At 41.0% G+C, this 12,717-nt stretch overlaps 1 protein-coding gene across 1 annotated transcript in view; it reads left to right on the forward strand.

Moving 5' to 3' along the window:
- The first annotated feature begins 203 nt into the window (after window positions 1-203).
- ZC2HC1A (zinc finger C2HC-type containing 1A) overlaps window positions 204-12,717 on the forward strand; it is a 60,399-nt gene continuing 47,885 nt past the window's right edge. The window contains exon 1 of the mRNA XM_036742041.1: window positions 204-333. Coding sequence (XP_036597936.1) covers window positions 318-333 — 16 coding nt within the window. The 5' untranslated portion in view covers window positions 204-317. The remainder of the gene's footprint in view (window positions 334-12,717) is intronic.

The raw sequence follows: 12,717 nt of genomic DNA on the forward strand, positions 1-12,717 counted from the left end.
GGGAGGAGGGGATGCAGAAGGGGAGTTGAGGCGGGGTAGGGGGGGACCGGAGGCGTAGTCCTCTCCCTGCCCCCTTTCTCCTCCTCCTCCCCTTCTCCCCCTTCCCCCGCCCTTTCCTCCTCCTCCTCCTCCCCCTCCCGTCTCCAAAGCCCAAGCCCCTCTCCCTCCTCCTCCAAGCTCCTGAGCCAATGGGAGCGGGGTATGTTAGCGGGTGGGAGGCGGCGGCCGCGTTGCTAAAGCAGGAGCTTGGGCGGCGGCGGCGGCAGGAGCGGGAGGAGCCGGAGCCCCGGAGCCCCGGAGCCAGAGCGTGTGGCGCCATGGAGGGGCAGGGAGGTGAGCGAGGGGCCGGGCAGAGCGGGAATGGCTGCTCCAGTCCGGGGCGACCCCTGTGTCTGGGGGCCCAGGAGGCGGGGCCCGGGGTGCCCCCTGCCTCGGTCTGGGGCGGGCAGGAGGGGAAGTCAGGGCTTGGGGGGCAGCGCGGGGCGGGCCGGCGACCCCACCTTCTCCGGGCCCCGCCCCAGAGCCCCTGGTCGGAGGAAGCCCCGGGGCATCTTCCGAGGCATCCTCGGCTGTGATTTGTGCCCTTCTTCTGCCCGGGACACACCCGTCCGTCTGTCCATCTCTCCGGCCCGTGTTGATCTCAGCTTCATGCTGCGCGTTTAATTTTTTAACCCCCCCCCCCCCCCCCCCAGCTCCTTGGAGGCTTTATTGTCTTCCTCCCCTCCCCCCTTCTCCGCGGCGACCGTGGGGCGTGTCCCCACCTTCTGCTTTTTGCTTGAGCCTGTTATTGAAACCTTAAAAAACAAAACAATCGGCAGCATCCCTCCCCCCCACTCCCCCAGTGTCCGGGCGCAGCCCGGGGTCCGGGTGCCCGGTCCGAGATGACAGAAGGCGGCGGGCACCGCTCTCTGCGCCGCTCGTGCCCGCGGCGTGGGAGGGGGGCGGCTGCTTTGGGTGATGTTTCCGTTTGTGCCTCTTTCTGCCGCTGGTTATTTCACCTCACTTGTTCCTCCAGCATTGCCCCTCCTTGCGGGGATGGTTGATCCAAAAGTTGGGTTTCTCGGGGATTTTGATCAATAGCGGCTGTACAGTTTACTTTTGAAAGGTGTTGGGCACCCACCCCTTGAGCACTGTGGACTGAAGGGCCCCCGGCCTCTTTCTGTTCTTGTTTCTGCCTAGCGTAACATCAGTTCTAGGAGAGTTAAGTGTGAATTTGGGGATTGGACCTTGGCCAATACCTTGGCTATTGCCTCACGGTACAAAAGGAGGAAAATTTTATGGTGTGAAATGGAGAGTAAAATGATTTTCCCCCTTGAATACTCAATATGCAAATAGCAACTAAGATGTCTTATGTAAATTATTTTGCAGAGTTTTTTGCTTCCAAGATCAAATTTTTCCATTAAACCTAGCTGCTTCTTGGCTTTTCCTTCAGATGCCATATCTATGCCAGATATGTGTTTAATATAAGCACTTTGAAGAAGGACGCAGAAAATGTTAGAAGCAAAGTAGTTTTTTTTTTTTAAACGAAATTCCATTTTTGTCCAGGAGGAATACATTAGGACATAGCTATCAAGTTCTAGATTCTTTTTTTCAGTAGTTTAGTGGACAGATCACTTACTCTGTTCCAGTGTCTGTAAAATAGGGGATGCTGGTGATTGTTCATCACTTTTAAGATAATAAAGTGTAAGATTATAAAAACTTTATAGATTAACTTTTAAGAATTTGAGTGGTCTGAAAAATATTTGAATAATATTGATAATTACTTTAATATTTTAAAATTTTTGTTTTAAAAAATTATAAAGTTTTAAAATTTTTAAAGTTATGCTTTTAAAAGAGCAGAACTCTACTGTAACAGCTCAAATTATAACTGATACTTCTAAAGATTTCTGATTTCACTGATCCAGGCTCCCCCTTCCCTGACACTGCACCCACCAGAGCATTTATTGAATTGCTTTGCCACACTCTCCAGTTCATCACCTAGAGTGTCTTAAGTCTTCTTGTGAGCTTAGCTGTTTCTCAAAGGGAAGGCACACTAGCTATCATTTGTTTGTAACTAAAGATTTTCCATCCTTATAAGCTTTCCAGACCTTGAATATCATAGCCATAACTTTCACTTTTGGGTCAGCATTGGGATAGGATTTTATTTAATGATAATTTAACCCAATTAAAATGTGTGTCTATCTCATAAGTTTGCTTATTACATATGTAGTTGTATTAGTACCTTTTTTCCCCCGAAGGGGGTAGTATAAAGGGTCAACTTTTCAGTGGATTTTATTTATTTACAATACACTAATTTTTTTTGTCACAATTATTTGTGAAATAATATTATTTGTCATGAAGAGCAGAGTTCAAAACTGACCTCAGACACTTATTAGCTGTTTGGCCCTGGGCAAAATCACTGTTTGTCTGAGTTTCCTCAGGCTGTTTTGAGGATCAAGTGAAATCATATTTATAAAAACCTTCATATCAGTGCCTAGGTCGTAGTAGGCACTGTATAAATGCTTATTCCCTCTCCCTTCCTATAATTTTGGGATTAAAAAATACTCAATACTGCTTAATGAGAGAACAACAGAAAAATAGTCTGTTGGGTTGCAATATAAAAATGTCTGTGGTACTCTGGTTGAGCAAGAAAACTTCTAGGAGAAGACAACTTCTGAGGGAAAGTAGTAGCCAGACAAATATAGGTTCAAGTATATGAGTACTTATGCCCTCAAAAAATTCTAGCAGAGATAAATTAAATTTCATAGAATATTAGTAATCTTGATTATCTGGATATTGATTCTCTACCATAATATATATTGTTATTTGTCAATAAGTCAGGCTTCTAGTACCTCCTTGGTTGTCAAGCAGAGGGAGTTGAGCCAGGAAGAATTAGGGTAGTAAGACAAAAGACTTGTATATGTCTGTATTTTTCTCCATTGAATATTGTCCTCCTATATCCCAAAAGTAAACATAGATGACTTGAAGATTATCTGCTACTATGAATAATTCACATGCCATATTCCCTCTGTATTAGTAGTTAAATCGACTTTTACCTTAACAAAAATTAAATCAGTAGTATTTCAGTGAGGAGCATAGGGGTAGAGGAAGCATGGTGTAATGGAAAGATACCTTCATTTAAAGTTAAGATAACTGAATTTCAGTCAAGTTGCAGTTGGTGCTTTCACCGACTAGTCATGTAACCTTGGGTAAGTAACTTAATATTATTGGCAGCCTCATATTCTTGTAAAATTGTATGCTTGGATTATATAACTTCTGTGGTTCTTTTCCAGCTCTGAAATATAATTTTATTAAAGTGATACATTTATGAGCCCTTAATGACTGTCTTTGCTTCCATCCATACAGGACTTACCTGTACTACTATTGGGATTTAGCTAGGTTTTTTTTACTTTTTTAAAAAAAATTTTGTTCATTTTAAACAAATATAAAATGAGAAAGGAGAAAAACTTTCCATGTACATAGTGGAACATAAGAGAAGATTCGATATAAAACAAAAAATTTTCATTTCAAGAAAACCCATTTACCGTGTTTCCCCATGTATAAGATGCACCCTTTTTGGGAAAATTTGGGGGCCTAAAAACTGAGTCTTATACAGTGGTTGTAGTTTTTTTTTTCTTGCATTTCCTGCTTTTTCCCGCTTGTTGTCTTTGCGCTCGTTGTTTTGAATTTGTTCCTGTTATATTAGGTTACATCTGCCCAGAAATGGCTCAGAAAAGATTTTCATACAGTGCTGAATTCAAGTTAAAAGTGACCCAGTTTGCAAAGGTGAATGGAAATCATGCTGCAGAATGTAAGTTTGGTCCTCCTCCAACTGACAAAACCATCCGAGCCTGGCTACGGAAGAAGAAACCCTATTGAAAACACCAAGGCAGAAGAAGGCCATGAAAGGCAAGTCAGCAAAATGGCCTGATTTAGAGAGGGAATTGAAGATACGGATTGACGTGCAAAGGGCAATTGGAATTCCTGTGTCCACAAAGATGGTTCAGCATGAGGCAAGAAGAATTGCTGATGAAAAAGAAGTTACTGATTTCAAAGGAGGACACAATTGGTGCTTCAGGTTCATGAAATGGAATGGACTAGGCATGTGTACACACACCAAACTTGCCCAAAAGATGCCTGAAAGCTATGAACATTTGTATAAAACTTGAATTCAATAACTTTATGTAATACATGTTTTTTTTTTTTTTCAAATTTTGGGCCCCCAAATTACGGTGCATCTTATACATAGGAGCATCTTATACATGGGGAAATACAGTAATAAATACAGCACATTGTTTTCAAAGCTACCCAGCTTTTTTGTGCTTTCTTCTGGGTTTTCTATTGTTTTCTACTGCACCTTCCCCTCTCCCCCACCCAGGCTATAGTGAAATGGGAATGTATATACATATACATGCATATCTATATACATACACATATATGTTATATATACACACTATATAAATAGATATGTATATGTAAAACCATACTATGCGTATTTCTATTTGTCAGTTCCTTCTCTGGTGCTGGATAGCATCCTCCTTCATAGGTACAAGTTGTTTCATGTTTTTCTACATCCATCAGCTCATCATTTCTTGTATCACAGTGGTAGTCCATCACAATCATACACACAGCTTATTTAACCATTCCCCAATTGAAGGGCATCTGTCATTTTAGCCAGTCTGATAAGTGTGAGATGATCTCTCAAAGTTGTTTTTATTTGTATTTCTTTAATCAGTAGTGATTTAGAGCAATTTTTCATGCGTCTGTCTATATATACACATATATTTATATATTATTTTGATATATCAAAGAACTGCTGTTGATATTCCTTGACCATTTATCATTTGGGGTGTGACATGTATTCTTATAAATTTCACAGAGTTCTTTATGTATTTGAGAAATGAATCCTAAACAATATTGAATATTGGTGACTCATAGTGTAGTTTCCTTATTTTTCTCTTTTAAATCTATTTTAGCTTTACCTTTGAGATCATGATTACTACCCCTGCTTTTTTTTTAACACAGTAAATTTTACTCCAGCCTTTTATTTTATTTGTGTATATCTCATTTTTATTTTGTTTTCTGAAAGTGACATAGTGTTGAATTCAAATTTTTAGTCCATTCTGCTGTTTCCATTTTATGGGTAAATTCATCCCGTTTACATTCTAAGTTACAATTACTTGTTCTGTATTTCCCTACATCCTGTTTTTCCTCATTATCCTTCTCACCCTATTTATTGTTGATTACAATATTTTCTTCTTAACTTGGGAACTTGGAAACTTTGCTATGATATTCCTGTAAGTTGTTCCTCCTAGGATGTCTTTCAGGTGGTGATTGGTGAATTTTTTTTTCTATTTCTGCTTTACCTTCTTGTTCTAGAACTTAAGGGAAATTTTCCTTAATAATTTCTTGTAATACTATATCAAGAATCTTTTTTTGATTGCAACTTTAAAGTAGTCTCAGTATTATATTGTCTCCTTGATCTGTTCTCAGTTGTTTTTCTGATGAGATGTGTCACTTATTCTTCTATTTTTTTCATTCTTTTGATTTTGTTTTATTATCTCTTGGTGTCTTATAACATCATTAGCTTGCACTTGCCCAATTCTAGTTTTCAAGGAATTACTAAGTTTTTGATTCTCTTTTTCCAGTTTGGTTGACTTTCTTTTCATAATCTTCTTGATTTTCTGGGGTTGCTGTTATTTTTCACCCTAATTTTTCCTCAATCTCCCTTAGCCAATTTTTAAAGCCTTTATTAAATCCTTCAAAGAACTCTTTTTGTGCTTGTGACCATTTGAAGTTTCTCATTGAAAAAGGAGTGATTTTTTTTAAGCTCCATTATCTTCTTCTGAATATGAACCAAATCTTCTCTATCTCCATGGTAGCTATCTCTGGTTGGGTTCTTTCTCATTTGCTTATTCGTTTTTATTTTATTTTTAGCAGCTTATTATTGATGTTCAAGTTCTAGTCCCAGTGGGTGGGGAATGATGCCCCAGGCCTCAGGTCCTTCTTACTGTTATTTTCTGAGCTCTGTCTGGGGCTCTATCCTTGGGCACTCCTCTCCACTTGTAAAGCTGGGGCCTCTAGCCATACTGTCCTGCAAAAACTCTTGCTCTGGCCAAGATGGCAGAGTAGAAGCAAGAACCTGCTTGAGCTTTCCCCGCAAACTCCTCAAAATACCTGTAAAAATGACTAAACAAATTCTAGAGCAGCGGAAGCCACAAAATGACAGTGAAACAGATTTCCAGCCCTAAGACTATCTGGAAGGCCAACAGAAAGGGTCTATTGCACTGGATTTGGAGTGGAGCCAGTTCAAGGTGGGCTGCTCTGGCACAGATGGGGCTGGAGCAGGCCTCAGGGTACCGAATCACTGGCAGCTGCGGTGGGTTTCCAGACTTCTCAACCACAAATGCCAAAGACATCTTCAAAGGTCAGTGAGAAAGGTCTCTCACCAGGGTGAGAGAGGAGCATGGTCTGGCCATAGCCCCTGCCCCAGGGTGGTGGAAGCTACTGCCACAGCGGTGGCTGCTTCTGGAACTCTCGGCCTAAAGACAGTAGGATAATCAAGTGGCTGAACTGGGTTGAAGTCCTGGGTGGCAGTCCTGGGGCGAGGAGGAGCATGGCAGAGCTAGTGGTGGCTGTAGAGAGGGAACCCTCTTTGCAGTTCCAGAGCAGAAAAGAGTGCTTGTGGTTGTTCATGGATCAGAGCGCAGGCTAGGAGAGGAGTAAACACCTCTCTTTTGGTTATACCACTTTGGAGGAACTAAGAATTTATAGGTCCCTAGAGATATCTCTGAAAACAGCTGCACAAAGCCCCTGAAACTTGGGGCAGTACACTCTCTACTTAACAAAGAGCTCAAAAGTCAAATAATTGGCTGGGAAAAGAAGTAAGACTATAGAAGGTTACTTTCTTGGTTAAAAGTTATTTCCTTATGTCCTTGGTGGCAAAGAAGATCAAAGCATACAACTGGAGGAAGAACGCAAGGTCAAGGCTCTTACATCCAAAGCCTGCAAGAAAAGTATTAAATGGTCTCAGGTCATGGAAGAGCTCAAAAAGGATTTTGAAAATCAAGTAAGAGAAGTAGAGGAAAAATTGGGAAGGGAATTGAGAGTGATGCAAGAAAATCATGAAAAACAAGTCAACAGCTTGCTAAAGGAGACCCCCGACCCCCCCCCAAATGCTGAAGAAAATGACACCTTTAAAAATAGACTAACCCAAATGACAAAAGAGGTATAAAAAGAAAACGCCTTAAAGAGCAGAATTAGCCAAATCGAAAAGAAGGTCGAAAAGTTCACTGAGGAAAATAATTCCTTAAAAATTAGAATGGAGCAAATGGAAGCTAATGACTTTATGAGAAATCAAGAAATTATAAAACAAAACCAAAAGAATGAAAAAATAGAAGACAGTGTGAAACATCTCATTGGAAAAACCACTGACCTGGAAAGTAGATCCAGGAGAGATAATTTAAAAATTATTGGTCTTCCTGAAAATCATGATAAAAAAAAAAGACCCTAGACATCATCGTTCAAGAAATTATCAAGGAAAACTACCCTGATATTCTAATTCTAGAACCAGAGGGTAAAATAGAAATGGAAAGAATCCACCAGTCACCTCCTAGAAGAGATCCCAAAAGGAATACTCTTAGGAATACTGTAGCCAAATTCCAGAGTTCCCATGTCAAGGAGAAGAAAGTATCATAAGTAGCTAGAAAGGAACAATTCAATTGTGGATCCACAATCAGGATAACACAAGATTTAGTAGCTTCTATGTTAAGGGATTGGAAGGTTTGGAATATGATATTCCAGAGGTCGAAGGAGGTAGGATTAAATAGAATTTCAGTGAAATAGAGGACTTCCAAGCATTCTTGTTGAAAAGACCATAGCTGAATAGAAAATTTGACGTTGAAATACAAGAATCAAGAGAAACATGAAAAGGTAACCAAACAGGAAAGACAAGCCATAAGGGACGTATTAAAGTTGACCTATTTACATTCCTACGTGGAAAGATGATATTTGTAACTCATGAGACCTTTCTCAGTATTAGGGTAGTTAGAGGAAATATGTGTATATGTATGCGTATATGTGTATGCGTATGTGTGTGTGTGTGTCTGTGTCTGTGTATGTATGTGTATATACATATATCTCTATCGGGAATATATGTGTATGTATGTGTATGTATATATTGTGTGTGTGTGTATATATATATGTGTGTATACATAGCTCTCTCTCTCTTTCTCTCCCCTCCTCCCCCTGTCTTCCTCTCCCCCTCTCTCCCTCTCCCCCTGTCTCCCCCTTCCCCTCTATCCCCCCTCTCCCTCTCCCTCTCCTCCCTCTCCCTCTCCTCCCTCCCCCTCTCCTCCCTCCCTCCCTCCCTCTCTCTCTCTCTCTCTCTCTCTTTCTCGACAGAGGGCACAGGTTGAGCTGAATATGAAGGGATGATACCTAAAAAATAAAATTAAGTATTGAGAGGAATGTAATGGGAGAAAGAAAGGGAAAGGTAGAATGTAGTAAATCATCTCACATGGAAGAGGCAAGAAAGAGCTTTTACAAGGGAGGGGAGGAGGTGAGAGGGAATAAATGAGCCTTATTCTCATTGGATTTGGCTTAAGGAGGGAATAACACACTCAATTGAATATGGAAATCTATCTTACCTGGTAGGAAAGCAGGGAGGAACAGGGTAAGAGGGGGGATAATAGAAGGGAGGGCAGATTGGGGGAGGGGGCAATCTGAAGCAAACACCTTTGTGAGGGGACAGGTCAAGGGAGAGAATGGAATAAATGGAGGGAAGGACAGGATAGAGGGAAATGTGGTTAGTCTTTAACAACATATATGACATTGAATTGCTTGATTTCTCAATAAGGGTGGGTGGGGAGAGAGGAAAGGAAAGAATGTGGAACTCAAAGCTTTAAAAAAATGATTGTTAAGAAATTGTTTTTGCATGCAACTGGGAAATAAGATGTACCGGCAGTGGGGTATAGATATCTATCTTGCCCTACAGGGAAATAGAGGGGAGGGGCATAGGAGAAGGGAGGGTGATAGAAAGGAGGGCAGATTGGGGGAAGGGGTGGTCCGGGTGCACGCTAAGCCATCTTGGGGTGGGGGGGAGGGGAGAGATGGGGAGAAAATTTGGAATTCAAAATCTCGTGGAAGTCAATGTTGAAAACTGAAAATAAATAAATTATTAATAGGAAAAAAAGCTCTTGCTCACTGTGGTCCTTCCAGAGGCTTCAACTTTCAGCTGTTCTCTTTACCCTGAACCAAAATCAGGGACTCTTCCTTTCTGTAAGTGCCCACAGCCAGCAGGGTCCCTGCCGTTCTGCTACCCCACTCATCGGGTGTGTGCTAGTTCTTTCTCTCCCATAGCAGCCTGGACCTTGTCTAGTCAGCACAGCTGTGCTTTGTGTCCCTTAACATTGGAAGGTTCTTAAATCTTCCCCTGCTCAGTCTTCCAACCCCAACCCTGTTCCTGAGGTGAAAGTTCCTGAGGCTGAGGCTGCCTCCCAACCCAGCTGCCCCAGGGCTTGTTTATTGATTCCCAGGAGTTGGCCTGGAGGTGTTTGCACTTCATTCAGGCCAAGCCTCCACCCCTGGAGGTCCAGTCTTTCCTGGGGTCTTCTTACATTGTCCTAAGAGTACAACTGCTTTACCCTGACTTTTGTTTATTTCTGTTGCTCTATGATCACTTTGAGGAGATGTTCTGTCTTTTTTTGTGGAGGAAATTTGGAGAACCTGAGGTTTTCTGACCTACTCCACCATCTTCAAGAATCCTCTCAATTTAGCTGATTTTTCAGAGGGATTGCCAGCCACTCTGAGACTTGCAGATATATGACCCCAGACTGTCCTTTCCTTTCTACCTTTGAACTTTTGCTTTTCTGTAGACTGCTAGGTTGTAAAGAGGCATTGTACCCCTCATCTAATTATACTGAGATCTGAGTTGCAAGGCTAATCTGTAATACGAAATTTTCCTCTTGTGTTGGCACTACAGTTGTCAGTTGCGGCAAGTCCATGGAGGTAGTCACTGTTTAGTGTTCTGGGTTTATTTTATTTTATTTATTTCTTTTCCCCTTCAGGAACTTTAACCCGCTGTCCATAACTGGGCCACTTCAATTCTCCTTAGACAGCTTGGTGGCCTCTGAATGTAGTATGGACAGTCCGTGGCTTAGCCCAGTGCAATTTAGAACTCTTTGAACTCAGGAGATGCTAGCCTTAAATTTCCTAGTAGCAGGGATTGCAGGTGTACACCACCACACCCAGCTGTCCTTTACTTTTAAACTTATTTTATTTATTAAGTGTGGATTACAATTTTTAAAGTTTTTAAGTAGTAGTATTTTCCTTCACATCTTTAAATGTCATTTCAAGAAAACCTATATCAACCAGATTAGAACCATTCTCTAACCTGTAGGTGGCCAGAGCTGAACAAAGCAGCCTAGAAACAGGAGAGTCAGGAATCAAGGTTAATTTCAGAGTGAAAAAAAAAAAAAACAGTTTTGTAAACCAGAGTCCTCCTGAGAAGGAGGGCTTGTGGCAGGGGTAGGGTTTTTAAGCATGAAAACCATAAAAAGGCGGGACCCAACACAGTTACTTTTAGGTCTTGAGTAAACAGTTCCCACAGCAGGCCAGGTGTCCCTGCATTTTGGGGACAATACTGGTGTTCTTGGGTCATGTGGAAACAGCCCCCAAGTTGGTTGTCTCAAGTCTTAAGGGTTATTAAGTCAAGTACAGAACCAGAGTTAGCATGGCGGGAACAGGAGTGAAGCACCTGGTTTGGTTCACTTAGCAGGTAAAACACAGGAATGTTTAGAGTGTCAGGAAATGTGATCGATTGCTTTCTGCTGCCCCGCCACGGCTGTTGCTTCAGTTGTCAGGCTAGAATCTCCTGGGAAATAGGGTAGCTCCAACAAATCTAAATAGTTATTGACTAATATGAAAATTATAAATCCCTCAGTGCATACCTCGTGCTGGTCAAACAGTAAATTTTGCCAGAGTCAGATCATCCAGAGCACAAAGGATTGTTGTTATTCCAAGCCTGGGACATGGCTTGCTTACTGGACCTTAACTCTGGAAAATGGTGTTTCCTACTATCTTGACACCTGTAACTCAAGTTTTGATGTTGCCAACTACATTGGTTCCCATCAGCATCAATGATGTGGTTAGGATGAATTCATAATAATAGCTTATATTTTTGATCATGGTTGTTTGAAAATTTTCTAGCATTAGCGGTACATGGATAATTTTATTCTTTTATTATGAAAATGCTAATCTTATGTCCATTAGCACTCAAATTGTAAAAGAACCTACTTTCTTTCTTCCTCAGTTTTTTTTAGGAGAATCACCCAGTTGTAGCTATGCAGAATTTTCTGTACCTAAGGAGTTTTATGCTGTGGTAAAATGCTGTGATCTCTTTCCAGCCTCATGAGATTTACCCTCTTTCAAAGGAATTTTCAGGCATGGTGCAGAGAAAAATTGTGGAGCATTTACTCCTCTCTCTCTCTCTGATCATTCTTATCCTAGATGATTTTTCCACAAGGAGAAGATAAACCATAGTCATGTGGTAGTTCTGGGATTCTGTGGAACTCCAGAGCTTGTTCATGAATAAAGGGCAATCATTATTACTCACTGGCATACTGACTAGTGCACTATTGCGTGTTTAACGCTCACTGTTGGGGCAATCATTTCTTACTGTCTGGTCCTTTGTATCATGTATAAAGACTCGGCCAAGCCTCATTTTACATGTTGTCACTCTTGAGGTGTATTTAAGGTAGAGCTTAGCTTAACCATTATAACATCTCATTTGATACCATTATTTTCTCATCTCAGTTTATAGTCCAAGTGAGCACTGTGCACATATATACTAAGAATTCTATTGAATGAGAAATTTGGGCAAACTCTGGCCATTTCATAGTTAAACATAGCAAAGATAACCTGCTTGGAGTTTATATGTAGGAAAAGAGAGTATGGTATAATGACTAGAGTATCAGCCTCATAGCCAGAAAGACCTGGATTCAGGTTGTTCTTACACATGCTGCCTGCGTGACCCTTAATCTTTCAGTGCTTTAGGCAACTTTCTGAAGATGTAAGTTGCAGAGAATGTACTGACCTGCATTGGTAGAGGGAGTTTCCTCAACTTTACTAATGAAATCACAGTTCCTTGTCCCTCTTTTATATAGTTGTCTTTAAACACACTTAAATTTTTTTAATAGAATTTTATGGTTTAGAGAATGTGTTCGTGATTATTATTATGTAGGGGTAGGGGGGCGGGATATAAGAACATCTGAAAACCAAGCTTAAGAGATTATATGACAGGTTGTATTTCATTGGTTATTATTGTGCTGACACTGTAGTCCATCAGTTCCACCTCAAGATAAAACAATCAGCAGCAGCCTCAGCTTTCTGGATTGTTAATAGAGTTAGATGATCCAGGAGTTGAAGTTGCTCTCCCCAGATAACCTAGCTTCTGCTATTGGAGAAGGAAGAACCAGGCAGAGCTTACCCTGGCTTTTGTATTTTGTGTTGCTTAACTTTTGCTGTACTGGCTTCAGCGTTTTGTGATAGATATGATACTACCAGTTTAAAAAAAATATGGCATTGAAGTACTGGGGAAATTAGAAGTAAATATAGTTCTTTGCTTACTGTATTTGAATTTAGGTTAGTGGCTGTTGTTTGGTTCCACTGGATTTGGGGGAACTCAGATCCCTTAAAATGAGTCAGTCATATTTTTACTGTTTTTTTAAATTAAAATTT

Source organism: Trichosurus vulpecula, chromosome 1 (assembly GCF_011100635.1).
Source record: "Trichosurus vulpecula isolate mTriVul1 chromosome 1, mTriVul1.pri, whole genome shotgun sequence".
NCBI classification, from domain to species: Eukaryota; Metazoa; Chordata; class Mammalia; order Diprotodontia; family Phalangeridae; genus Trichosurus; species Trichosurus vulpecula.